This window comes from Sus scrofa, chromosome 1 (genome assembly GCF_000003025.6).
Source record: "Sus scrofa isolate TJ Tabasco breed Duroc chromosome 1, Sscrofa11.1, whole genome shotgun sequence".
In the NCBI taxonomy this organism is placed as follows: Eukaryota; Metazoa; Chordata; class Mammalia; order Artiodactyla; family Suidae; genus Sus; species Sus scrofa.
In genome coordinates, this window is record NC_010443.5 from 207108381 (window position 1) to 207136194 (window position 27814).

At 38.6% G+C, this 27814-nt stretch overlaps 1 protein-coding gene across 1 annotated transcript in view; it reads right to left on the reverse strand.

The window, feature by feature from the left end:
* Positions 1-27814, reverse strand: part of CCDC171 (coiled-coil domain containing 171) — a 354732-nt gene that overhangs the window by 320058 nt on the left and 6860 nt on the right. Inside the window, exons 3-5 of the mRNA XM_021063474.1 lie at positions 23296-23453; positions 12549-12684; positions 5042-5216 (exon numbers count right to left, since the gene is read on the reverse strand). Of these exons, the coding sequence (XP_020919133.1) occupies positions 5042-5216; positions 12549-12684; positions 23296-23339 (355 nt within the window). The 5' untranslated portion in view covers positions 23340-23453. The remainder of the gene's footprint in view (positions 1-5041; positions 5217-12548; positions 12685-23295; positions 23454-27814) is intronic.

Sequence of the window (27814 nt, forward strand, 5' to 3'; positions counted from 1 at the left end):
AAGACACTGATGAAAGAAATCAAAGATGATACAGATAGATGGAAAGATATACCATGCTCGTGGATTGGAAGAGTTAATATTATCAAAATGACTATACTACCTAAGGCAATCTACACATTCAATGCAATCCCTATCAAATTACCAAGGACATTTTTCATAGAACTTGAACAAAATAGTTTAAACTTTGTTTGGAAACACAAAAGACCCAGAAGAGCCAAAGACATCCTGAAAAAAAAATGGAGCTGGATGAATCAGGCTCCCAGACTTCAGACTATACTACAAAGCTACAATCATCAAAACCGTATGGTACTGGCATAAAGACAGAAATATACATCAGTGGAACAGGATAAAAAGCCCAGAATTCAACCCACGCACCTACAGCCAACTCATCTATGACAAAGGAGGCAAGAACATACACTGGAGAAAGGACAGACCCTTCAGTAAGTGGTGTTGAGAAAACTGGACAGCCACATGGAAAAGAATGAAATGAGAACACTCCCTAACACCATACACAAAAATAAACTCCAAATGGATTAAAGACCTAGATAGAAGACCAGACACTATAAAACTCTTAGAGGAAAACATAGGCCAAACACTCTCTGACACAAACAACAGCAACATCTTCTCAGATCTACCTCTTATTAGAGTATTGACAATAAAAACAAAAATAAACAAATGGGACCTACTCAAACTTCAAAGTTTCTGCAGAGCAAAGGAAACCCTAAACAACACAAAAAGACAACCCACAGAATGGGAGAAAATCTTTGCAAGTGATTCAACTGACAAGGGATTAATCTCCAACATTTATAAACATCTTCTGCAGCTCCATATCAAAAAAACAAACAACCCCATCAAAAAATGGGCAAAAGATCTAAACAGACAGTTCTCCAAAGAAGACATACAGACGGCCAAAAAACACATGAAAAGATGTTTAACATCACTCATTAGTAGAGAAAGGCACATCAAAACCACGATGAGGTACCACCTTACATCAGTCAGAATGGCCATCATCCAAAAGTCTACAAACAATAAGTGCTGGAGAGGGTGTGGAGAAAAAGGAATCCTAGTACACTGTGGGTGGGATTGTAAATGGGTGCAACCACTCTGGAAAGCAGTATGGAGATTCCTCTGAAAACTAAACATAGAACTACCATTTGATCCAGCAATCCCACTCCTGGGCATCTATCCAGAAAAAACCATGACTCGCAAAGACACATGGACTCCGATGGTCATTGCAGCACTCTTTTCAATAGCCAAGACATGGAAACAACCTAAATGTCCATCGAGAGAGGAGTGGATCAAGAAGCTGTTGTACATATACACAATGGAATATTACTCAGCCATTCAAAGGAACAAAATACTAGCATTTTAGCAACATGGATGGACCTAGAAATTATCATGCTAAGTGAAGTCAGTCATACAATGAGACACCAACATCAAATGCTTTCACTGACATGTGGAATCTGAAAAAAGGACAGACTGAATTTCTTTGCAGAACAGGTGCTGACTCACAGACATTGAAAAACTTATGCTCCCCAAAGGAGACAGTTTGGGAGGAGGGGGGATGCGCTGGGGTTGTGGGATGGAAATTCTATAAAATTGGATTGTGATGATCGTTGTACAACTACAAATGTAATACATTCATTGAAAAATTAAAAAAATAAAATACAGATAAAAAATTAAAAAAAAAAAAGACTTCCAGTAGCTCTATATCCTCATTAACATTCGGTATTGACTGTCTTTTCAATTAGAGCCTTGTGATGGGTATGAAGTGTCAGTCACTGTTGGTTTTAATTTGCATTTCCTGATGACAAGTGAAGGTAAGCATTTTTCATGTGACTAATGGCCATTCTTCTATGGTGTTCTATAAAGTGTCTATTTGAAATCATTTGTCTTTGGGCAAGCAACTTCCCATTTCCCTTCAATTTACTCATAATTAAATGAAAGTCATTAACCTGTATATCTTGTGCCTTTTAAGTCTTATATTCCTAAATTCCAGGTAGTGGTATAGTTATCAAAAACTAGAGGTAATCAAAAGTATTTTTGACCAATGGCCAGGCCAAGACTAGGGATCATAACCTATATAGTAATTATAACTTAACATGCATTTAGCCCCATGCAGTCAACAAAGCACTATCATTCTCTCATTTCATCTTTAAAATAACCTAAGTTCAAAAATCAGTAACTAATTTGCAGAATCAGGACCTAAATCTAAATCTTCTGAATTCATGTTCAGTATTCTCTTAATTAAAACCTGCTGAGTACAAGAATGTTCACAGCAATGGGAGTTTCTGTTGTGGCTCAGCGGGATAAGGACCCAATGTGGTCTCTGCGAGGGTTGAGGTTTAATCCCTGACCTCACTCAGGGAGTTAAGGATCTGGCATTGCCACAGCCACAGTGTAGGTTGCAGATGAAGCTCCGATTAGACCCCTCGCCTGGGAATTTCCATATGCCCCAGGTGCAGCTGTAAAAAGAAAAAAAAAAAAAGGAATGTTCACAGCAACCTTATTCTTAATAACCAAAAACTGACACTATCCACTACCACTATCAATAGAAATGGATGAGTATAAGTGTGGTATGTTCACACAATATCGTATTAAACATCAGTGCAAAGTTCACAGGACAGCAGGGATGAACTCACAAACACAATGCTGAAGGAAAGAAGCCAAATATAAGACAGTACACACTGGAGTTCCCATTGTGGCTCAGCAGGTTAGGAACCCAGGAGGTAACCATGAGGATGAGAGTTTGATCCATGGCCTCATTCGGTGGGTTAAGGATCAGGTGTTGCCACAAGCTGTGGTGTAGGTTGCAGACATGGCTCAGATCCAGCATTGCAGATATGGCTCAGATCCAGCATTGCTGTGGCTGTGGCATAGGCCTGCAGCTGCAGCTCTGATTCAACCCATAGCCTAGGAATTTCCATATGCTGCAGGTGTGGCCCTTAAAAAAAAAAAAAAAAAAAAGTACACAGTATATGATTGCCTTCATATAAAGTACAAAAAAGAGGCAAAATTAATTCTTGCTATTAAAAATCAGAATAGCAGTTATCCATGTGGAGGACTTACGATAATTTTCCATTGTATGTCCTACATGCTGGTTATGAGTTACACACTCTTCAAGGCATATTTATTTTTCTTAAATTTTATTGAAATACAGTTTTTGTTTTGGTTTGGTTTGGTTTGGTTTGGTTTTTTTTTTAGGGCCACATGTGCAGCATATGGAAGTTCCCAGGCTAGGGGTCAAATCAGAGCTATAGCTACTGGCCTACACCACAGCCACAGCAACGCATGATCCAAGCCTCATCTGCAATCTACATGGCAGCTTGCAGCAACACCGGATCTTTAACTCACTGAGCAGTGCCAGGGATCAAACCAACATCCTCATGGATAGTAGTTGGGTTCGCTTCTACTGAGCCACAGCAAGAACTCCTATTGAAGTATAGTTGCTTTACAATGTTGTGTTAATTTCTGCTGTACAGCAAAATGATTCAGTTATACAAATATATATTATTTTTTATATTTTTTCCATTATGGTTTAATCACAAGATATTGAATATAGTTCCCTGTGTCAGGCAGTAGGACCTTATTGTTTATTCATCCTATATATAATATTTTGCATCTGCTAATTCCAAACTCCCAATCCATCCCTGCTCCCAACCCCCTTGGCAACCACAGGTTTGTTCTCTATATAGGTGAGTCTGTTTCTATTTTGTAGATATGTTCATTTGTGTCACATTTTAAATTCCACATACAAGTAATATTATGCGATATTTGTCCTTCTCTGTCTGACTTAGGTCACTTAGTATGATAATCTCTAGGTCCATCCATGTTGCTGCAAATGGCATTATTTCATTATTTTTTATGGCTGAGTTTTATATATATATATATATATATATATATATATATATACACACATACACACACACACATATATATACACACACACACATATATATATACACACACACATATATATACACACACACACATATATATGTATATGTCACATCTTACTCCATTCCTATTTTGACGGACAGTTAGGCTGCTTCCACGTCTTAGTTATTATAAATAGTGCTGCAATGAACACTGGGGTGCATGTATCTTTTCGAATTATAGTTTCATCTGGATATAAGCCCACAAATAGAATTGTTATACAGCAACTCTGTTTCTAGTTTTTTGAGGAACCTCCACACTGTTCTCTGATTGGCTGCACCAATTTACATTCTCACCAACAAGGTAGAAGAGTTCCCTTTTCTCCACACCCTCTCTAGCATTTGTTATCTGAAGACTTTTTGATGATGGCCATTCTGACAGGTGTAAGGTGGTACCTCATTGTAGTTTTTTGTTTGTTTTGTTTTTTCTTTTTTTGCCATACCTTCAGCATGTGGAAGTTCTTGAGCCAGGAATGGAGCCTGCGCTACAGTAGTGACCCAAGCCATAGCAGTGGCAATGATGGATCCTTAACCCACTGCACCTCACTGTAATTTTGGTTTGCATTTACTAATTAGCAATAATGAACCTGTTTTGACATGTAGGCACATTTATTTCTATTATACTTAAATAGATTTTTAAAAGATTTTACAATTTTTTCAAATGTTCATATGTTATATAACAAGCTTCTGAGGATTAAATCTACTACCTTTTTCTTTCCTAGGCACCCTGCTCTAACCCTGTGGTTCCTATACTTAGCTAATCAGCAAATCACCTACAGTGCTTCCTAAACATACAGACTCTTTCAAACTAGAGATTCTGACTCAGATTATATGTGATAGGAAACCTACAATTTTTTTTAAATCTTTATGTGATTCTGCTGATTATTCATGGACCAAGTGCTCTAAAAAGTGATTAACAAAACTTTGAACCCCATTCACATAATTGCCAAAAGACATATACACCCAACAAAGCCTGTCCATCAAAGGCCAGTCAAAGAAATCAAAATTCTACCTCTTCTCCTATATGGAATGTATACATAACAGGGAGCAATGACATACAATGAGGTTTCAACCCTAAACATGGGAAGAAAGAGAAATAGTTTTACCACAGAGTTTCTCTTGGATCCTATGTGCCTCAGCTAATCTTTCTTCAGCAGCCCGTCTTCCAAGTCCAGCTTCCTTTCTAGCAACAGCTAGGTCATACTCCAGACTTTGTCTCAATGCCTCTCCTTTTTCAACCTCAGATCGTAGCTTCGCAATGTGGCTCTCATAGCTTGCCAGCTAAAAACAGATTTCTGGAATATTAAAATATGTCTCCAAGATTATGAGATCATGCAGCCAAACATTTTAATTTCTTAGACGAATTTGTTTCTATAATATTTGTAATATAAGAATATATATATTTATACTTTTCTAAAAGACTAGAAAAGAAGCACTAGCCTCACTTACCAAATAACACTCATTAATTTTCTTACTTTAGAGAATTCACTAGAGAAAAAAATTAAAACAAAAAATTTTCATATGAACTCCTTACTAAAAATAAAGAGAAACCACAAGTTTTAATCAGAAATAGACATATATGGAGTTCCCGTCGTGGTGCAGTAGTTAACAAATCCGACTAGGAACCATGAGGTTGCGGGTTCGGTCCCTGCCCTTGCTCAGTGGGTTAACGATCCGGCGTTGCCGTGAGCTGTGGTGTAGGTTGCAGACGCGGCTCGGATCCCGCGTTGCTGTGGCTCTGGCGTAGGCCAGTGGCTACAGCTCCGATTCAACCCCTAGCCTGGGAACCTCCATATGCCGCGGGAGTGGCCCAAGAAATAGCAACAACAACAACAAAAAGACAAAAAAGAAAAAAAAAGAAAAAAAAAAGAAATAGACATATCTAAGAAGTGAAAAAAATGCATGACACTTCGTAACCACTTAAAAATTCACTCTCTCCTCTCCTCCTATACCCTAATTGAAATCAAGAAGCAAATGGTATCAAAGTATAGTTTAGTAAGTACTGTCTATATTATTTCTCTAAATTATGACATTACTGATAGGGCATAAAGTAATAAAATTGCCAATTTTTTAGGAATTTTAATGAGTATCTATTAATTTAATTCTATTTAGAAAACTAGATATTTAATAACTAGATCTGATATATCTAATATCCTTCCATGAAGTAATGCAATAGAAGAAAGGTCAGAGAGATAGAACCAGAAGATTTATAAAGTCCTTCCCACTCTAAAATCCTATAATCTAATCAATAATTTATTAAATATTATATACTTGCTATGTGTCAAGTGCAGCAAAAAATATAAAAACAAACATCATAAAGTTGCAATACCAAGTAAAGAAATGCTACAGAAAGACATGGGATTAGCTTTATAAAAGAGGTAAAAATGTTATGATAGTTCAAAGAAAAGCAAAATTACTTTGACAGAGGAGTGGATCAAGAAGATGTGGTACATATACACAATGGAATATTACTCAGCCACTAAAAGGAACAAAATACTAGCATTTTTAGCAACATGGATGGACCTAGAAATTATCATGCTAAGTGAAGTCTGCCATACAATGAGACACCAACATCAAATGCTTTCACTGACATGTGGAATCTGAAAAAAGGACAGACAGAACTTCTTTGCAGAACAGATGCTGACTCACGGACATTGAAAAACTTATGGTCTCTAGAAGAGACAGTTTGGGGGGTGGGGGTGTGTGCTTGGGTTGTGGGATGGAAATCATGTGAAACTGGATTGTGATGATTATTATACAACTACAGATGTGATAAATTCATTTGAGTAATAAAAAAAATTAAAAAAGAAAAGCAAAATTACTTATTGCTAGAGGGAGAGAAAGAGATGGTGGATGAGAGAGAATGCTAGGAAGGCATCTTGTTGGAAAGCATCTAGCTACTGTACCAGGCTAGAAATAGATGGTCCAATTACCAAATAAGGATAAGACAAAAAGGATTTCTAAAGGGCAGCATCAGAAATTACCATAAGGATTTGGTGTTGCTGTGGCTGTGGTGTAGGCTGGCAGCTGCAGCTCTGATTCAACCCCTAGCCTGGTTTTTTTCGTTGTTTTTTGTTTGTTTGTTTGTTTGGGTTTTTTGGCCATAAAAAGCCAAAAGAAACCCAAGCAAGCAAGAAAAAGAAAAAGAAAGAAAGAAAGAAAGAAAGAAAGAAAGAAAGAAAGAAAGAAAGAAAAAAGAAGAAAGAAAGAAAGAAAGAAAAAAAGAAAGAAAGAAAGAAAGAAAGAAAGAAAGAAAGAAAGAAAGAAAGAAAGAAAGAAAGAAAGAAAGAAAGAAAGAAAGAAATTACCATAAGGGAATTCCCATTGCGGCTCAATGGAAATGAACCAGATTAGTGTCCATAAGGATGGGGTTCAATCCCTGGCCTCACTCAGTGAGTTAAGGAATGAACATTGCTGTGAGCTATGGTGTAGGTTGCAGACCTGGCTCGGATCCTGCGTTGCTGTGGCTGTGGCATAGGCCGGCAGGTGTAGGTGTGATTTGACCCCTAGCCTGGGAACTTCCATGTGCCACACTTGCAGACCTAAAAAGCAAAAAAAAAAAACAAAACAAAAGAAAGAGAGAAATTACCATAAGTAGGAGTTTATATACACAGTGCAGCAAGAGTTACACTCTTTTTCACATATAAAAGTAATTTCCATCTTTAAAAATTTTTTAAAAGTAGGAGTTCCCGTCGTGGCGCAGTGGTTAACGAATCCAACTAGGAACCATGAGGTTGCAGGTTCGGTCCCTGCCCTTGCTCAGTGGGTTAACGATCCAGCGTTGCTGTGAGCTGTGGTGTAGGTGCAGACGCGGCTCGGATCCAGCGTTGCTGTGGCTCTGGCGTAGGCCGGTGGCTGCAGCTCCGATTGGACCCCTAGCCTGGGAACCTCCATATGCCGCAGGAGCGGCCCAAGAAATACCAAAAAGACAAAAAAAAAAAAAAAGTTTTAAAAAGTAAATGTCTTCAAAACACTTATACTCATTAAATAAGAATTTACAATTATCCTTTAATAAGTTAATAGAAAAAACATGAAACTTTAATTACATATTCAAGATAACTCCATAAATCACTCATACTTCTCTACCTACTCTCTCCCCTCAAAATAATAAAGTTATTAACATTTGGGCAGTCTCAGTTGTGCCAGTCATTTACCTGTTTGCCCTCAGACCACTCCCACCCCCCATTTTTCTCTAGCTCTGCTCTGTATTGTAGGAACTTCATTTGCCAGGTTTCCTTGACCAATGGTTCCTCAGGAGTGTGAGTCCATAAGAGGCACTTGCGGTAAATATGAGGGCAGGAGAGAGAAGCCAGGGTGTTTATCCCTCTCTTGCTCTACCCCAAGCAGCATCTCTTCTTCTCTGTGGCTGCAAATCCTTCTGGATAGGCCCTCCTTCTATGGTCCTAGCTCTTTCTAAATGACTCTGGGTTTTATCAGCCTTAGGACTGGAAGCAACTTCCTAAGGTTGCTACCCTCTAGGGTAGCTTCTCTGGTACCTATTTAATCAATTCCATCTAGACACCAAGTAGTATTAGAAAGGGTTTCTGATATTCGTTAGTAAACCTATATGAGCCTAAATTCAGTGAAGACTTTTTGCAGGTAAAAATAGATACTTTTGGAGTTATCCATGACCTCCAGTGGGATCACAATTATTTAACCTATCACGTGAAGTTGTTTAAAATAATGTGCCAGAGGAGGACAAGCCTTTGGGAAGTGAAGTAGCAACTGCACTTGCCAATATGGCAGTATTGTTTACTACAAGACCCATGGGTGGGAAGGCTAAATCTAACTATGCCAGAGAATTTATGAAACAAAAAGGTAATCTCAAGGCTCTAGAATCTCAACACAAAATTGTAAGAAAACCAGATTCTATGTTGACTTTAAAAGAACCTCTTATTTCTCACAGACCCATGAAAGAAAAGGTTAAGGACCAGACAGAAAATCTGATTATGGGAAATGCAGAATTATAATACTAGATGAATGAAGAGCCTCACCAAGTTTCTAATGTTAAAATGGTATTTATCAGCTGGGCATTAAGCAGAAAGGAAGGAAAGTGGATGAGGGCTTTTGGAATTCGACAATCCTGAAAATTGTAAACTCCCAAGTCTCCCCTAAGCATCCCTTACCAACAAAAGCAGCCACTCTTCCCTATCTGAGGTAAGCAGCCTTCCCTTGCTTAAAGACTTAGTAATGACCATGCCTGAAATAGCTGCCTTGCAAGAAGATTTGAAAGACCCATCTCAACCTTTGTCACCATAAGTAGGCCCAGAACTCAGTAAACTATAAAAGGAGAAATGCAGTCTGCACAGGGAGAAAATAGCTTCTATAGCAAAAGAATAGAAAGATCTTGCTAATCTTGTGTTAGCAGGAACCTACGGAATATATATAGGCTCGATCCGAATTTAATAAGCTAGCTTGGAGTTCCCTTCAGGGCTCAGCGGTTAACGAGCCTGACTAGGATCCATGAGGAAGCAGGTTCAATCCCTGGCCTCGCTCAGTGGGTTAAGAATCCGGCATTGCCATGAGCTGTGGTGTAGGTTGCAAACTCGGGGCTCAAGATCCCATGTTGCTGTGTCAGAGTTCTCCTTGTGGCTCAGTATGCTAAGAACCTGCCATAGTGTCTGTGAGGATGCAGGTTCAATCCCTGGCCTGGAAATTTCCATATGCCACCAGTGTGGCCATTAAAAAAAAACAAAGAACTGCTTCTCCAGTATGGTAGCCATTAGCCACATGTGTCTTTTGAGCCCTTGAAATGTGACTAGTCTGAATTAAGAGGTGCTACAAATGTACACTGGATTTGGAGTTCCCATTGTGGCTCTGCAGGATAAGAACCTGACTAGATCCATGAGGACGTGGGTTTGATCCCTGGCCTCGCTCAGTGGGTTACGGATCCACCATTGCCACAAGCTGCAGTGTAGGTCACAGATGTGGCTTGGATCCTTTGTTGTCTGTGGCTGTGGTGGTATAGCCAGCTATAGCTCTAATCTGACCCCTAGCCTCGGAACTTCCATGTGCCACAGGTATGGCCCTAAAAAGAAAAAAATAATACACACTGGATTTCAAAAAACTTGGTACCAAAAAAGTATAAAATATATACAATAAAGTATCTCGCTAATAATTTTTCATATTGATATAATGATAATCTTGGCTACATTGTGTTAAATAAAATACTAAAATTAACTTCACATATGTATTTTTTCTTTTCAAAATATTGCTACTAGAGAATTTAAAACTACACATGATATTTGCATTATATATCTTTTGCATAGCACTGCTTTAGAAGCCTGCTCATCTCCTTAACTCCTGCGTACACGAGCATCAGTTCAATACCACCACAAACACCTGTATATAATGGATGAATGATTATCATGACACTAATATTCTCAAGTAAAACGTACATTTGGTTTTAAAAATAACTTTTGGAGATTATGAACTATTAGCACCATTTAACAAATATTACTGTATATTCAGTATGTAATTGTACAACAAAAATAGAAGCAATTACTACTCCAATTATCACTTTAAAATTACCTCATTGACACTAAAAATAGAAATAAAACAGTCATATATTCATCACTTGTTATTTTAAGCATAAACCACTGTTCCTTAGAGAATCTGAACACACAGCCACTGGGCGCCTACTATGATCCAACCCAAGAGGTACAGAGACAAGGCATGAGCACTGCTTCCAGCTCTGAGGAAGTTTAAGGACTAAAAAAGAGCAGGTAAAGATGAAATAAATGTTTTAGCTCTAAGATATCTGTAACAGCAATGCATTGTGGGAAACAAAGAAAGGAGAAATCACTTTCACCTATCAAGGCTTTAAATGGTTTCCTGACAGAACAGCATCAGAATTTAGCAAAAAGGGAAGGAAAATATACGGTTTATGCTTAACTGTCAATAAATTACAATTACTATTACAGGGCACAGGCACTTCACAAACTCTATTTCACTTAATTACATCAACAACCCTTTGGGACCAGCATTTCACAATGAGAAACCAATGATGTACAGGATAAATAACTCGTCCAAGGTTACATATCTTGTAAATGGAAGGGCCCAGAATGAAGCCAGATCTGCCTAAGCTGAGATTTAAGAATGAGTAAGATTTAAGTAGAGAAAAAGAAGAAAACAGAAAAAAAAAAAAAATCAGAAAGAAGACACAGGAGTTCCTGTCATGGCTCAGTGGTTAACACATCCGACTAGGAACCATGAGGTTTCGGGTTCAATCCCTGGCCTTGCTCAGTGGGTTAAGGATTTGGCGTTGCTGTGAGATGTGGTGTAGGCTGCAGGTATGGCTCAGATCTGGCGTTGCTGTGGCTCTGGTGTAGCCCGGCAGCTACAGCTCAGATTAGGCCCCTAGCCTGGGAAATTCCATATGCCATGGGTGGGGCCCTGAAATGACAAAAAGGCAAAAAGACAAAAAAAAAGAAAAAAGAAAGAAGAGACAAACGTATAATTCATGAATTATCTTAGAATAAAAAATAACTACTGTCCTTGGAATATATGCATATACGTATGAAGCATATATATATATTTTTACATATAACACACAAAATAAAAGATACAGTGATACAATATAAAAAGAAACTAAGATAATTCATGACTTAAACTATGATTAAAAATTCCAGGAGCTCCACTGATGGCACAGTGTGTCAAGGATCCGGGCTTGGGCCACAGCTGTGGTGCAGGTTCAATCCCTGGCCCCAGAACTTTTATATGCTGTGGGAGTAGTCAAAAAAAAAAAATTCCAGAGTTCCCGTGGTGGCGCAGTGGTTAACGAATCTGACTGGGAACCATGAGGTTGCAGGTTCAATCCCTGCCCTTGCTCAGTGGGTTAACGATCCGGCGTTGCCATGAGCTATGGTGTAGGTCGCAGACGCGGCTCGGATCCTACGCTGCTGTGGCTCTGGTGTAGGCCAGTGGCTATAGCTGCGATTCGACCCCTAGCCTGGGAACCTCCATATGCCGCAGGAGCAGCCCAAGAAAAGGCAAAAAGACAAAAAAAAAAAAAAATTCCATACTCAAATCTAATTGTTTAAGAGACTGTTCTATGACTAAGACCATAAGAAACATACATTAAGATTTCCAGATGTCTAATTTATGAATCCCTTAGTCACCGAACATATTCATCAATTAACTTTTGATCAAGTACAACACATTAATTAAAATAAAACTAAGACAACACACCAATAAACATAACAGTTCATTAAATTTCTACATTAACACTCCTATAGAATTACACTGTATTTAAAAAACTATCGGTTTTATTATAATTCCCTACTTAAGCACAAGAATGTTACAGTGATAAATGTTAAAACAAGGAATTTCTAATATGGAATGAATCTAAAATAATCAAACTAAAGTTCCTGTTGTGGTTCAGCAGGTTAAGGACCCAACATTGTCTCTGGGAGGATGAAAGTTCAATCTCTGGCCTGGCTCTGTGGCTTAATGATCCAGCATTGCCACAAGCTGTAGCATAAACTGCAACTGCGGCTCTAATTCTACCTCTAGCCCAGGAACTTCCACATGCCGCAGGTGTAGCCGTAAAAAGAAAAATAAATAAATAATCAAACTACTTTTAACATTATTTCAGAAGAAAATAAATTCTACCTCTGCATTGTGCTTAGTTGTTATTTCTAATTTTTCTTTCTTAGCCCGATGGAGTTTCTTTCTGAGCTCAGCAGTAATATCCAAGTCGGCTTCACTTTTAACCATTTGTTTTATATCAGATGAGGCATTCTTCAACCTATAAAATGAGATCAAAATAAAACATAATTCTTATTAAGTAAATTTCCAGCATTTCTGGTATTTCTGATAACTTACTTTTCAAAAAAGCACAGGGAACATATTATGGTCCTTGCCCTAAAAAAACGTATATGCCAGTAAAACACTGTTTGCAAAAGCTAGATAGAAATGTAAAGCAGGAGTTCCCGTCATGGCTCAGTGGTTAACGAATCCGACTAGGAACCATGAGGTCGTGGGTTCGGTCCCTGCCCTTGCTCAGTGGGTTAACGATCCAGCGTTGCCATGAGCTGTGGTGTAGGTTGCAGATGCAGTTCGGATCCCGAGTTGCTGTGGCTCTGGCTTAGGCCAGTGGCTACAGCTCCGATTGGACCCCTAGCCTGGGAATCTCCATATGCCATGGGAGCGGCCCAAGAAATAGCAAAAAGACAAAAGAAAGAAATGTAGGAGTTCCCGTCATGGCACAGTGGTTAACGAATCCAACTAGGAATCATGAGGTTGCGGGTTCAGTCCCTGCCCTTGCTCAGTGGGTTAACGATCCAGCGTTGCTGTGAGCTGTGGTGTAGGTTGCAGACGCGGCTCGGATCCCGCGTTGCTGTGGCTCTAGCGTAGGCTGGTGGCTACAGTTCCGATTTGACCCCTAGCCTGGGAACCTCCATAGGCCGCGGGGAGCGGCCCAAGAAATAGCAAAAAGACAAAAAAAAAAAAAAAGAAAGAAAGAAATGTAAAGCAGTATATGACTAGAAACAAATGACTGTCCACTGGGAAACCATCATGTTGTTCAAGATTGGTGCTTAAAGGTTATCTGATCTTACCATAAGCTGGAAAGTTTTGGAGATGACTGTGTTCTCTCCTTTCTGCCTTTTTCAATAATTATACTTATTGCAAATATATATTACAAAAAGAAAAAGTATAAGAGAATACAGATTGGTGCTTTAAAGGGTGCTTTAAACCCTTTCCCCAAAATTAAAATTTTAATTAAAATAACATTAAAGAGAATTTAGATATGAACCCACAAGGAGAATAAGCCCAGGAGATAAAACAATAGCAACAAAATATTGGAAGGTGGAATGCAAGTGGATAAGTGGTAACTGATTTATGTAAGAGAGCTGAATTCAAAGCTAACAGTAGGGAAAGATTTACACCAGAACCCCCAAAAGCTCAGTTCACTGGCAACACCTTTTAAAATGGAGGTAGGAGTTCCCCTGTGGTGCAGCAAGTTAAGGGCCTTGGATTGTCATTGTAGCAGTCCAGGTGGCTGTGTGGTGCAGGATTGATCCCTGGCTTGGGATCTTTCACATGCCATGAACATAGCCCAAAAAAAGGGGGGCGGGGGGGGGTAAAATCAGAGAAGAAAACAGGAATTGGCTGAAATTCTGCCAAAAAACAAACAAACAAACTAATGAGATCCTCAGATCCTACCCTATATACCACACAACTGTGTAATAATCTCTTCCCTACTCTGGCAAAACACTAAGAGTTTATTACCTGGAGAAGATAAAGAGAAGGTCTCTCTACTATACACATAAAGCACAAATGGGGTAAAGGTTCTATACCAAAAACAAGAGATTCCAGTAAAAGGTTATATAATAGGAGTTTCCTGGTAACTCAGTGGGAATGAACCAGGCATTGCCACTGCTATGGCTCTAGTTATAGCTGCGGTGTGGATGCAATCCCTGGCCCAGAAACTTCTGCATGCCTTGGATATGGCTGCCCAAAAATTATATAATAAATGATATCCCTGGTTTCTAACACTTCTTGCCTGTTACAACAACGGCAGCTAAAGCAGAGACTAGAAGATCTTCCCTAGAGAGTCTAATCAGCAAGTTGAAAAAGACCTAAAGATGCTGAGGGTTCTTTGGCAAAAGAGCTTAACCAGACCACTCTACAGAAAATGCCTCACACAATGAGCATCCAATCATCGTTTTAGGCCTCTAATTTTAAATATAAACAGAGAGCCAAGAATCACCAGAAGTTAAGAAGCATCTAATAAGAAAGACAAGAGATCACAAGGGGTGGGGAAGTTTGGGGGAGGGAGGTGGAGTAGTCAAAGATTATGCAGGGAAAAGATAATTTTAAAAAAAGAGAAAGAAAAAAATTAATATCCTCAGAAAAATGGGGGAGAATAAAAAAAATCCATAAAACAAAAACTGGACATTATTAAAAAAGAAATACTCATAGAACAAAAAAAGAGCTCTTGGAAATCAAAAACACAAACTAAGAAATGAAAAACTAAATAAGTGTAAAAGAAAAACTTCCCTGATGTCTGAAAAAGTTCCAAGAGAAAATAATTTCCAACTTAGAATTTTATGCCCAACAAGTTATCATTCAAAGAAGAGTATGACAGAGATGGGAGTTCCTGCTGTGGCTCAGGAGGTTACAAACCCGACCAGTATCCATGAGGATGTGGGTTTGATCCCCGGCTTCGATCAGGGGGTTAAAGATACAGCAATGCCATGAGCCATACTGTAGGTCGCAGACACAGCTCAGATCCTGCGTTGATGGGCCTGCAGCTCCAATTGGACCCCTAGGCTAGGAACTTCCATATGGTTTGGAAAAAAAAAAAAAGAGGATGAGAAAGGTTATTTCAGATCTACAAGACATCAAAACATTTACTTACAATGAACTTTCTCAAGGGGCTATTAGATTTGTTTCACCAAAATAAGGACCCGCACTGAGAGAGAAAGACATGGATTTCAGAAGTAGGATATTCTAGACAAGAACATAACAAAGGACTGTCTAAGATAGTGATGAAAGGAAGCACCCAGTGACAACTATGTAAGCAAATCATGTAAAAGGCAATTTGTCCCAAATGAACTGGCCAGCATCTCCAGGAGTGATTTCTTTAAGAAGATGAAAACAAACCAACTGAACATATCAACTATGTGAACATAATGAGAGATTTATAAATCGTGATCAGAGTATAAAGTTGAATTCATAAGTTCATGGAAATTAAGCCAAGTAAACAATAAATGAAATAACAATTAAATCCAAGAAAAACAAAATGTATAAGAGAGAGAAATACTACTACATGGCTCAACTGGGAGGTTTTCATAATTACATAATAATGTAAACATTGAATAACTAATCTAACCAAGATTATACATCACTAAATGTAGAAAGACTAGAAAAAGGAGGCAAGCATGAATTAAAACTAAATTATGAATCTTCTGTAGTGGAAAGTCAGTACATAATGGCTGAAAAATCAAATAGTAATATAAAAAAATTTCCTAAAGAAATACGGGTTTTAAAAAACACCCCTCTCAAGAGTTTCCTGGTGGCCTAGCAGTTAAGGATTCAGCATTGACACTGCTATGACTCAAGTACGATCCCTGGTCTGGGAATTTGCATATGCTGCAGGTACAGCCAAAAGAAAAAAATAAATAAATATACATAAAAATAAAAACCCATCTCAGTTGAAAACGACTGATTTTCTAGGGATGATGAAAGTTATTTGTGTCAAGGTAATAAATTCTGCTATTTTTTTCCTAAGAGCAGTAAGTAAGCCTTGTAGAATAATTAGTCTTTAAATAATGTGCATATGTAATTTTAATTTTTTAAAAGTAAGACTAAAGTAGTTCTGGAGTTCCGGTCATGACTCAGTGGTTAATGAATCCAACTAGGAACCATGAGGTTGCGGGTTTGATCCCTGGCCTCACTTGGTGGGTTGAGGATCCGGCATTGCCATGGGCTGTGGTGTGGGTCGCAGATGCAGCTCAGATCCCGTGCTACTGTGGCTCTGGTGTAGGCCGGTGGCTACAGCTCTGATTAGACCCTAGCCTGGGAACCTCCAAATGCCACAGGTGTGGCCGTAGAAAAGACAGAAAGACAAAAATAAATAAATTAATTAAAAAAAAAAAGGAGTTCCCCTCATGGCTCAGCAGTTAACGAGCCAGACTAAGGTCCATGAGGACTCAAATTCGATTCCTGGCCTCACTAAGTGGGTTAAGGATCTGGCGATGCCATGAGCTGTGGTGCATGTCGCAGACACTGCTCAGATTTGGCATTGCTGTGGCTGTGGTATAGGCCAGCAGCTGTAGCTCTGATTAGACCCCTAGCCTGGGAACCTCGATATGCCTCAAGTGCAGCCCTAAAAAGTAAAAAAAAAAAAAAAAAAAAGACTAAAAACAATAGAGAATCAATGAAAACAAAATTTGGTTCTTTAAAAAAAGATCAATAAACTTGATAAAGCTTTGGTTAGAGAGACAAAAAAAGAGAAGAAACTCAAATTATAAAAATAAAAAATGAAAGAGGTAATGGCACCACTAACCTAAAAGGATTATAATGAACATCATGAACAAATTTATGCCAACAGGTTAGACAATTTAAATCGAACAGATAAATTCCTGAAAAGATAGATATTACCAAAAGTAACTCAAAAAGAAATAGAAAATTTGAATAGACCCATTAATAAATAGTACTGAATTAATTTTTTTGTGTGTTTTTAGGGCCACACCTGTGCCATATGGAAGTTCTCAGGCTAAGGGTCAAATTAGAGCTGCAGCTGCCAGCCTACACCACAGCTCATGGCAATGCTGGATCCTTAACACACTGAGCAAGGCCAAGGGTCAAACCCGCATCCTCATGAATACGAGACGGGTTCATATGCTGAGCCATGATGGGAACTCCCTGAATTAATAATTTTAAAAATCTAACCATAGAGCAAGTCCAAGTCCAGATTGTTTCTCTAGTAAATTCTATCAAACTATGAAGAAGAAATAATACCAAGGCTCGCATTAGCGGGGGAGGAAACATTTCCCCAAATAATATTACCTAATGTTAGCTAATGAGTCCAGCATTCCCTAAAACCAAAATGGGACAGACCCACAAGAAAGGAAGATTATAAACTAATATCTTTCATGAGTGGAGGTATAAAAAAATCCTAAACAAAACATTAGCAAACCAAATCCAGGAACATCTTATAAGGATTATATAGTATCACTAATTGGGATTTATCCTCCCCCAAAAAACTGGTTTAATGTCTGAAAATCAATTGATGTAATATACCGTTTTACTGAAACAAAGGACAAAAACTACACGACCATCTCTATAGATAGAGAAAAATCATTTGACAAAATACAACACCCATTCATGATAAAAAAAAAACTCACAAACTAGAAATACAAAGAACTTTCATCAATATGACAAAGGGCCTTTATGAAAAACCTCCAACAAGTAGCATCGTACTTAATGGTCAAACACTGAAAGCTTCCCCTAAGGCTAGGAACAAGACAAAGATGTCTGCTATCAATACTTCTACTCAAAACTGTACTGAAGCTTCTAGGCAGTATAATCAGTCTCAAATACAAGAAAGAAAAGAAATACTGGAAGGGAAGAGGTAAAATTGTTCTTAATTACAAAGGACAAGATCCTTAAAGATTATTCTAAGAAATCCATTAAGAAGCAAAAAGACCAGAACTAAAAAACAATTTCAGCATGGTCATAGAATATAAGATCAACATACAAAAATCCTATCACATTTCTAAACACTAGCCATAAATAATCCAAAAATTAAATTTAAAAAATAATTCCACTTATAATAATATCACAATGTATAAAGCAGATTTAGATATTTAAATACTTAATTTTAAATATTTTATTAAATTTTATTTGAATATTTATTTTAAATATTTTATTTAAATATTTTATTAAATTTTATTTAAATATTTAAATTTAACAAAAGATGTGCAAGACTTCTACAATGAAAAGTACAAATTATTGTTGAAATAAATTGAGGACCTAAATAAATGAAAAGACATTTCACATTCACATTTATTTGAAGACTAGTATTTTAAGGCAGCCATTTTCCCAAAATGATCTACAGATTGAACGTATTAACCACCAAAATCCCAGCAGACTTTTTGTTTGCAGAAATTGAGAAACTGACCCTAAAATTTATATGGAAAAGCAAAGGAATCAGAAAAAACAAAATAATCTTTAAGAAGAACAAACAGGAGGACTTGCACCTCCTAAATTCAAAACTTAACAAAAACCTACAGAAATCAAAACAGTGTAGAGCTAAGAGCAGACATGTACCAGAATTGAGACTAGAGAAATAAATGCATATATATGTATATACACAGTCAATTAATCAATTTTTTGTTATTGGTTTTTTTTAAGGGCCACACTCGTGGCATATGGAGGTTCTCAGGCTAGGGGTCGAATCGGAGCTACAGCTGCCAGCCTATGTTACAGCCACAGCACCAGATCCGCACCGCATCTGTGACCTACGCCACAGCTCATGGCAACACCAGATCCTTAACCCTCTGAGCGAGGCCAGGGATCGAACCCGCAACCTCAAGGTTCCTAGTCAGATTCATTTCCGCTGCGCCACTCAACGCAGTCAATTAATTTTCTTTCTTTTTTTTTTTTTTTTTTTTTTGGTCTTTTGTCTTTTTTGTTGTTGTTGTTATTATTGTTGCTATTTCTTGGGCCGCTCCCGTGGCATATGGAGGTTCCCAGGCTAGGGGTCGAATCGGAGCTGTAGCCACCGGCCTAGCCAGAGCCACAGCAACGCGGGATCCGAGCCGCGTCTGCAACCTACACCACAGCTCACAGCAACGCTGGATCGTTAACCCACTGAGCAAGGGCAGGGATCAAACCCACAACCTCATGGTTCCTAGTCGGATTCGTTAACCACTGCGCCACGACGGGAACTCCAATGCAGTCAATTAATTTTCAATGAAAGTGTCAAGGCAACTCATTGGGGAAAAGATAATCTCATCAACAAAAGGTACTAAAACAACTGATATCCACAGACAAAAAGGTAAATTTATAGTCTTGCCTCACAACAGACATTAAGAAATAACTTAATATGGAGCACAGACCTAAATGTAAGAACTAAAATTATAAAATTTCTAAAATAAAAGAGGAGAAAAACCTTCACGATGTTAAGTGAAGTAAAGATTTCTTAGATATGAAACCAAAAGCACAATTCATAAAGAAAAAGAATTGAACTCCATAAAAATTAATAACTTTTGAACTTCGAAAGACATTAAGAAAATGAAGTCAAGCCAACAAAGGGGAGAAAACATTTGCAAATTATATATCTGATGAAAGACTTGTATCCAGAATACATAAAAAATTCTTAAAGGTCAATAACAAAATGACAAATAATCTAATTTAGAACTGGGCAAAAGATCTGAATAGGCTTTTCACCAATGGAGATATACAAAAGTCCAAAAAAGCACAGGCAGGTGAAGCAGAAATGAATCTGACTAGCATCCACAAGGACGTAGGTTTTGATCCCTGGCCTCACTCAGTCGGTTAAGGATCCAGTGTTGCCCTGAGCTATGATGTAGATCCCAGACGTGTCTCAGATCTGGCGTTGCTGTGGCTGTGGCATAGGCTGGCAGTTACAGCTCCAATTTGACCCCTAGCCTGGGACCTCCATATGCCACAGGTGCAGCCCTTTAAAAAAAAACCGCAATGGCAAACCACTTTACACACACTAGAATGGATATAGTCAAAAAGTTAGAAAAGAACAAGTGTTGGTGAGTATGTGGAGAAACTTAAAACTTTTATACATTGCTGGTGGAAATGTAAAATGGTAGAGCCACTTTAGAATATAATCTGGTGGTTTCTTGAAATTTTTAACATATATTTACTTTGATAAAGTAATGGCGCTCCTAAGAATCTACCCAAGAAAAATGAAATTGTATGTCCACAGAAAGACTTGTACACAAATGTTCATAGCAGCATTATTCATTATAGCCAAAATGTGGAAACAACCCAAATATCCATCAACTGGAGAATGGATAACCAAGATGTAGTAAAATCCATAAAATGGAATGATATTCAGCAATAAAAAGAAACAAAGTACTGGAGATCTGTTGTGGTACAGTGGGTTAGGGACCCAGCATTTCCACTGCAGGAGCTTGGGTTACTGCTGTGATTGTGCTTTTATCCCTGGCCCAGTAATTTCCACATACCGTGAGCTTGGCCAAAATAAAAAAAAAAAAAAAAAAAGTATTAGCACATGCTACAATGGGACAAATCTGAAGAACATGCCTAGTGAAAAAAGTAAGACACAAATGACCACATGTTACAGGACTCCATTTATATGAATTGTTCAAGAAAGGCAAAGTTATAGAAACAGAAAGTAGATTAGTGGTAAAGAGCAGAGTTTAAGTAACTTCATTTATCCAGATTCTAGAATTCTGAAGAGTAATTTAGCCATTAAAAATTATGACAGATGTTAAGAGTTCTCCAGTGGTCTAGTGGTTAGGATTCAGCAATTCCACCACTGTGGCCTGGGTTCAATCCCTGGTCTGGGAACTGAAATCTTCACATCAAGCTGCTGCACACTGTGGCCAAATAAATTACATGAATATCATCTGGGCCAAAGTGAAAAAGCAAGATACTAAATAATGTGAAATATTATTCCAATTTATTAAATATACATTTATACAACACATTTATATGTTCAAAAGAAAAGGTCTGGGCAAGCAAGTATCAAAATACTGTTGGTAGTTAACTTTTTTTTTTGTTTGCTTTCTTTGGCCACACCTAGGGCATATGGAAGTTCTTGAGCCAGGGATCTGACCCATGCCATAGCAGCAACCGAGGCTGCTGCAGTAACAATGCCAGATCTTTAACCCACTGCACCATACGGTAACTCCCAATAGTTAACTCTTAGATGGTAGGATTATAAGCAGTTTCATTGTTTTATTCATATGTATTTTTTTTAATTTTTCTAAAAACACATGCATTATCTGCATTAAAGCATACATATCTATGCATATATACACACACACACACGTATAAAATAAGATATCAGAACAAGAAGGAAGCTTGAAGATATTCTACTTAGCAGTTTTGTTTTTTTGTTTTTGTTTTTGTTTTTTGGCTGTGCCCATGGCATGCTGAAGTTCCTGGGCCAGGGACCAAACCCACACTACAGCAGCAAGCCAAACAACAGCAGCAACAAAGCCAGATCCCCAACCTGCTGCACCACAAGGGAACTACTATTTAGCAGTTTTTGAACCATCTTCTGACCATAGTAATGGGAAACCAGCTGATAAGACCTCACTCTTAACCCTTGCAACATTTGATAAAAGAAAAAATCCTTTTTTCAGAAAAAAAATGTTAGCAAAGAAAATGTTTATGTTCTATTAATTTATTCTCTATCTTGCTCCAGAAAGGATTTAAGGTCATTCCAAAAGACAGGTGGAAAATGTTTATACAGCAAATCCTATTTACAAGGTGAAGTACATGTTAGTAATGGTGCTTGTCCCACTCATATGTCCTTGCTGAACAGGTGCTCAAGATCAATTCTTCTCAAGCTAAATGAGAGCAAGGACTATCTCCACATACACATACCCCCATTGCTTCTGTACAATATATTTAAAAGAGATACCAAAAAAAGAAAACTTAAAAACAAATAAGATACAACCCAGAGTTCTCTTTTGGCACAAGTTCTCTTGTTACCGATCTGGTGTTGTCACTGCAGCAGCCTGAGTCGCTACTGTGGCTCGGGTTCAATCCCTGGCCTGGGAACAGCCACACACCATGTGTATGGCCAAAAAAAAAAAAAACAAAACAAAACAAAAAAAACAAAAAACAACCCTAATTGTTTTGTTTTTTTATCTTTTCTCTTTTTAGGGCCACGCCCACAGCATATGAAGCCAGGCTAGGGGTCGAATCAGAGTTGTAGCCACTGGCCACAGCCACAGCCACAGCAACACCAGATCCAAGCCACATCTGTGACGTACACCACAGCTCACAGCAACGCAGGATCCTTAACCCACTCGAACAAGGCCAGGGATCAAACTTGCATCCACATGGATACCAGTTAGATTGGTTTCCACTGAGCCACGATGGGAATTCCTGGACTCAAAGTTTTTTATTAGTCACATCAGATGTGGATAAACCACAGGCAGGCACCTTACCCAAAGGCAGATATGAATGGTATAAAAAAGATGAGCAACAACAATACTTAGAATATAAAATCTGGAGTTCCAGTTGTGGCTCAATGGTTAAGGACCAAACATTGTCTCCGTGAGGATGCAGGTCCAATCCCTGACCTCACTCAGTGGGGTTGCTGCAAGCTGCAGCATAGATTGCAGGTAAGGCTCAGATCTGGTGTTGCTATAGCTGTGGCTTACGCCAGCTACTGTAGCTCCAATTCAACCCTTAGCCTGGAAACTTCCATATGTCTTGGGTTCAGCCCTAAAAAAAAAAAAAAGAAAAAAGGAAGGTAAATTCCAAGTAAAGAAGCAGTTAGCAATAAGATCTAAAACCAACAGTTATGAATCAGAGTTGGGGCAATGAGGATAATAAGAGGAAACAGCCACAGAGTTATGACAAGCCAAGAAATGACCACACAGAAATGTGAATAAGCAAAAGAAAGGATTTAGAAAAGTGGAAAAGAGTAAGCAAGTCTCTAGGGACCAGAGAAAGTACAGACACTGACTTCTGTACACTGAGTTAACAAAAGAGTACAAAGAGACAAAGTCTCCAGATCCAGTTCTGGTTCCTATGAGGCACCATTCCTGCTCCTCCAGTTCCATGAAATTTCTACTTCCCTTACCATCCCACGAGAATTCTTACAAGCAGCCCCGGCTCCCAGCAACCAAAAGCATTCCTTAACTAGAGGAAGAGACTAGAGGCTTACCTTTGGATATCACCAGGGGTATTGCTTGAAGTGTTTAAACTCATGACAAGTCTTCCAACTCTTTCAAAATAATCCACTGTTACTTAATGATATACTTTGTTATTGATGATTAAAACTGTCCAAGACGTCCTTGGCTTATAGGTTACACGGGCTAAAGTCTGTTAAAATAGTAAACAATATAACATTAGTTATTTGAGTCTTGAGACTGTGAGTGATTTTTCTCTTCTAATTCAGCTTATTTCTATCTTTTTATTCTCTGAAAAACATGTAAATATGTATGTGTGTGTGTGTGTGTGTGTGGCCACACCCCTGGTATACAGAAGTTCCTGAGCCAAGGATCAAACCCTCACCACAGCAAAAGAAGTGATAACAAAGTGTCTGAGCTGCTGCAGTGACCACACCAGATCTTTAACCCAGTGCACCACAAGGACATTCTAATACTTGTATTTTTTAGAAGTACAATGTTTTATTTCTTTTAAAAAATTAGAAACAGATATAATAAAATACTAAAGATATTTCTTCTTGTAAGAATTAAACTGGAGTTCCCGTCGTGGCTCAGTGGTTAATGAATCCAACTAGGAACCATGAGGTTGCAGGTTCGATCCCTGGCCTTGTCCAGTGGGTTAAGGATCTGGCGTTGCCATGAGCTGTGGTGTAGGTTGCAGACGCGGCTCAGATCCCACGTTGCTGTGGCTCTGGCTAGGCCGGCGGCTATAGCTCTGATTAGACTCCTTGCCTGGGAACCTCCATATGCCAAGGGAGCGACCCTAGAAAAGGCAAAAAGACAAAAAAGACAAAAAAAAAAAGAATTAAACTAATCCCATTATTTTAATTTCTCAAATAAAAATTAAAAAGTGAGAAACTGTTCTTAAACTGAAAGAGAGGTAAGCAGTGCCTATTCCTAAGGCGAAGAATTCAGTTGGAAAGAAAATGAATTCCAGGGATGTTTCTGGATCCCCAAAGCCTTTTTCATGAGATTTTTTCTTTTAGCCATCCCCACAGCATGTGGAAGTTCCCAGGCCAGGGATCAAATTTGCACCACATCATAAACCCAAGCCACCACAGTGACAATGCCAGATCCTCAAACTGCTGTGCCACAAGAGAACTCCTAAATGAGATACTTGTATGCAATGTTACAAAGAGGCCAAGGTACTGCCACATAAAAGATCTTAAGGTAATTTTCAAAGGCCTTTGGCCAAGTGACAGAAGAGGAAGGAGGAAGAGACTATGTGTCATTTGTCTTGGCCTTCTCTCTGGAATGCTCTTCTGTGGAAGATACCTCACATTATACAGTCAACCTTTAAAGTAAGTTACTTTACCGCAGTATTAAGGAACGTCTGGGTAAACATTTTAACCTGGGAGACAGTAATAATGAACTGAGTCCAAGGAGACACAAAAATGAAATTCTCACAAGTGTCTTTTGGTATTCCCCAATAGAAGTCCATTATCCTAAGGAAGACCATGAGATTTGGCCTCAGAGAGATCTGAGCTAGGATTACAATAAGTATCTTACAAGCATGTGGCCATGGGAAAGTCACTTAAACTCTCTAAGCTTGTTTCCCCAACCATTAGAAGGAGATAACTATATCAATTTCATATACTTGAGAGAAAATAATATATACAGCACATATACAGTGCACAGTTACTGTCAGTTTCTATCACTTTAACACAAACCCTCTGAGAAAATATAATGATCCCTGATAAAGGAAAGGAGTAGGCTGTACTTGGTGTAATTTGGTCTGGGCTAAAGATGTAATAAATGAATTGTTTTGTGAAATTATAGGTGTACCAGGAGAGCTAGAAGACAAAAAAAAAAAGTTTGAAACTGTTCTGTCTCAGCTCCCAATAAATAACCCTGAGAGAAACCCAATGAAAGAAAAGGGACTCAACTGATATGTAGACTCAACCCACGGTACTGAGAACTAATTAAATACTCCTCCAGCCAAACGCAAAGGGATTTTTTTTTTTTTTTTTTTTTTGGCTTTTTGGCTTTTTGCCTTTTCTAGGGCCGCTCCCTTGGCATATGGAAGCTCCCAGGCTAGGGGTCAAATCTGAGCTGTAGCTGCCGGCCTACGCCAGAGCCACAGCAATGCAGGATCCGAACCAGGTCTGCAACCTACACCACACCCCATGGCAACGGTGGATCCTTAACTCACTGAACAAGGCCAGGGATCAAACCCACAACCTCATGGTTCCTAGTTGCATTTGTTAACAACTGAGCCACAATGGGAACTCAAAAGAGACCTTTAAAACAGTGATTCAGATAGGTCATAGAAAAATAGTTTGACCTAGGAAAAAGAGGATGGACAAAGAGATGGAAGGAAAAGTTCCATTTCTCCAGAATCCTAAAAGACTAAGTTTTGGGAATTCCCGTTGTGGCTCATAGGGTTAAGAACCCGACACTATCTCCATGAGGATGCAGATTCAATCCCTGGCCTTGCTCAGTAGGTTAAGGATCTGGCATTTGCCAAAAGCTGTGGCACACGTATTTCCATGGCTGTGGTGTAGGTCAGCAGCTCCGATTTGACCCCTAGCCTAGGAATTCCCATATGCCACAGATCTGAGTATTTAAAAAAAGAAGAAAAAAAAAAGACTAGTTTTTGTTTTGTTTTAAAAAAAAAACTAGTTTTTTGTTTTGTTTAAAAAAAGACTAGTTTTTTGTTTTGTTTTGTTTAAGAAACAAAAAAAGACTTCTTTGGGAATAGGGGTAGACAAACTGATACCACTATCATTAATTTATTGAACACCAAGTACAGTAACAAGCACTGTATTTGGAACTTACAGTATAGAACTCTGATACTTACAACAGTGCAACATGAAGATTATCCCATTTTCAACAAAGAAAACTAAGACACAGAAATTAGGAGTAATTTGTCAAAAGCACATAGTTATAAGACCAAAATAACAACTCATAACTATCCAAAGTTCAATGCTCTTTCTACAAGGTCACTGTTAATATACAGTTAAACCATAAATTACCTTACTTAAGGTTTATTATCCTCACTTCAACTAAGGAAACTCATCCTTAGATTCAGAGGCATAAATGGCTTGCCTAAGGCCAGTCAGCTACTAAGTAGGGGACACCAAGGACTCAATCAAGCTCTTCTGATACTGAGTCCCAGAATCTTTTCATCTTACCACCATGCCCCCAAAGCTCAGACTCCAGGGAAACTGCCTTCAGAATGGAAGCAAAAGAGTTACAACCTAGAAAGGACTCTTCTACACTTCAGAGTAATATCCAAGGTTCAAAAGCATATATTAAAGATGTTTCTATTTTTGTGAAAAGGATTAAATACACACACATACACACACACACACACACGTCATTAGAGGGAAAAGTAGAATCTCTACTTACCCCCAGGAGAAGAATTTATTTACTCAGGGCCTTAACAATGTCTTTGTTTTTTTGTTTTGTTTAGATCTTGGGGGCAAAAGAGGTAGTTTAACAGATTTTAATATAGCTTTTTCAATAAAGCTAAACCGAAGATATCTATCATTTTTCAGTGCATTATTTTGGTATGTAACATGGTTAAATTAAATCTTAAATGGTTTTCTAGACAGAAAGTATCTTCTACAGCTCAGGTACAAGCTTCACTGATTCCAGACCATTGCACAGATAATGTAGTAGGCAACCAGCGCCCGTGATCTCTGCACCCTGCTGCTTCTCTCTTGTATAATCCCCTCTACTTGACTGGAGGCAGAACCTATGACTTACTTCTAAGCAAAAGAATATGGCAAAGGTAACAGGCTACACTCTCATAATTACAGTATGTTATATAAGACTCTGTCTTAGCCAACTGGAAGTGACAGACAACCTCCAGCTGGTCCAGAAGCTGTCATGCTCTGAAATGCCTATGGAGAAGGCCACATGGCAGTGAACAGCAAGCAGCCTCCACTCCACAAGAAGGAAATAGTTGGATCCTTTGGTCACACAGATGCCAACAGGAAATAAATTCTGCCAATAACCTGAATGAACTGGGGAGCAGATTCTTTCCAGTCAAGCCTCCAGATGAGAACACAGCCAGCAGCACCTTGACTGCAACTGAGTGAAACTCTGCACAGAGGGCCACTGAAGTGGGACCCAGACTCCTGACCTACAGAAATAATAAATAAGGACTGTTTTAAGCCACTAAGTTTGTGGTAACTTGTGACACATTAGAAAACTAGTATGGATAAGATGTTTGAAAACGTTCTTTCAGTGTTAAGAAGAGAAAAAAAAAAAAAAAAAAGAGTGACATGCAAAATAAAAAAAAAAACGGATTCTCATACCAGCCCTGTGTATACCTTTTATAGTCTTTTTTTTTTTTTTATCTTTTTAGGGCTGCACCTGCAGCACATGGAGGTTCCCAGGCTAGAGGTCGAATCAGAGCTACAGTTGCCGGCCTACGCCATAGCCACAGCAACATGGGATCCAAGCCGCATATGCGACCTATACCCAGCTCACAGCAACACCAGATCCTTAACCCACTGAGCAAGGACAAGGATTGAACCTGTGTCCTCATGGATACCAGTTGGGCTC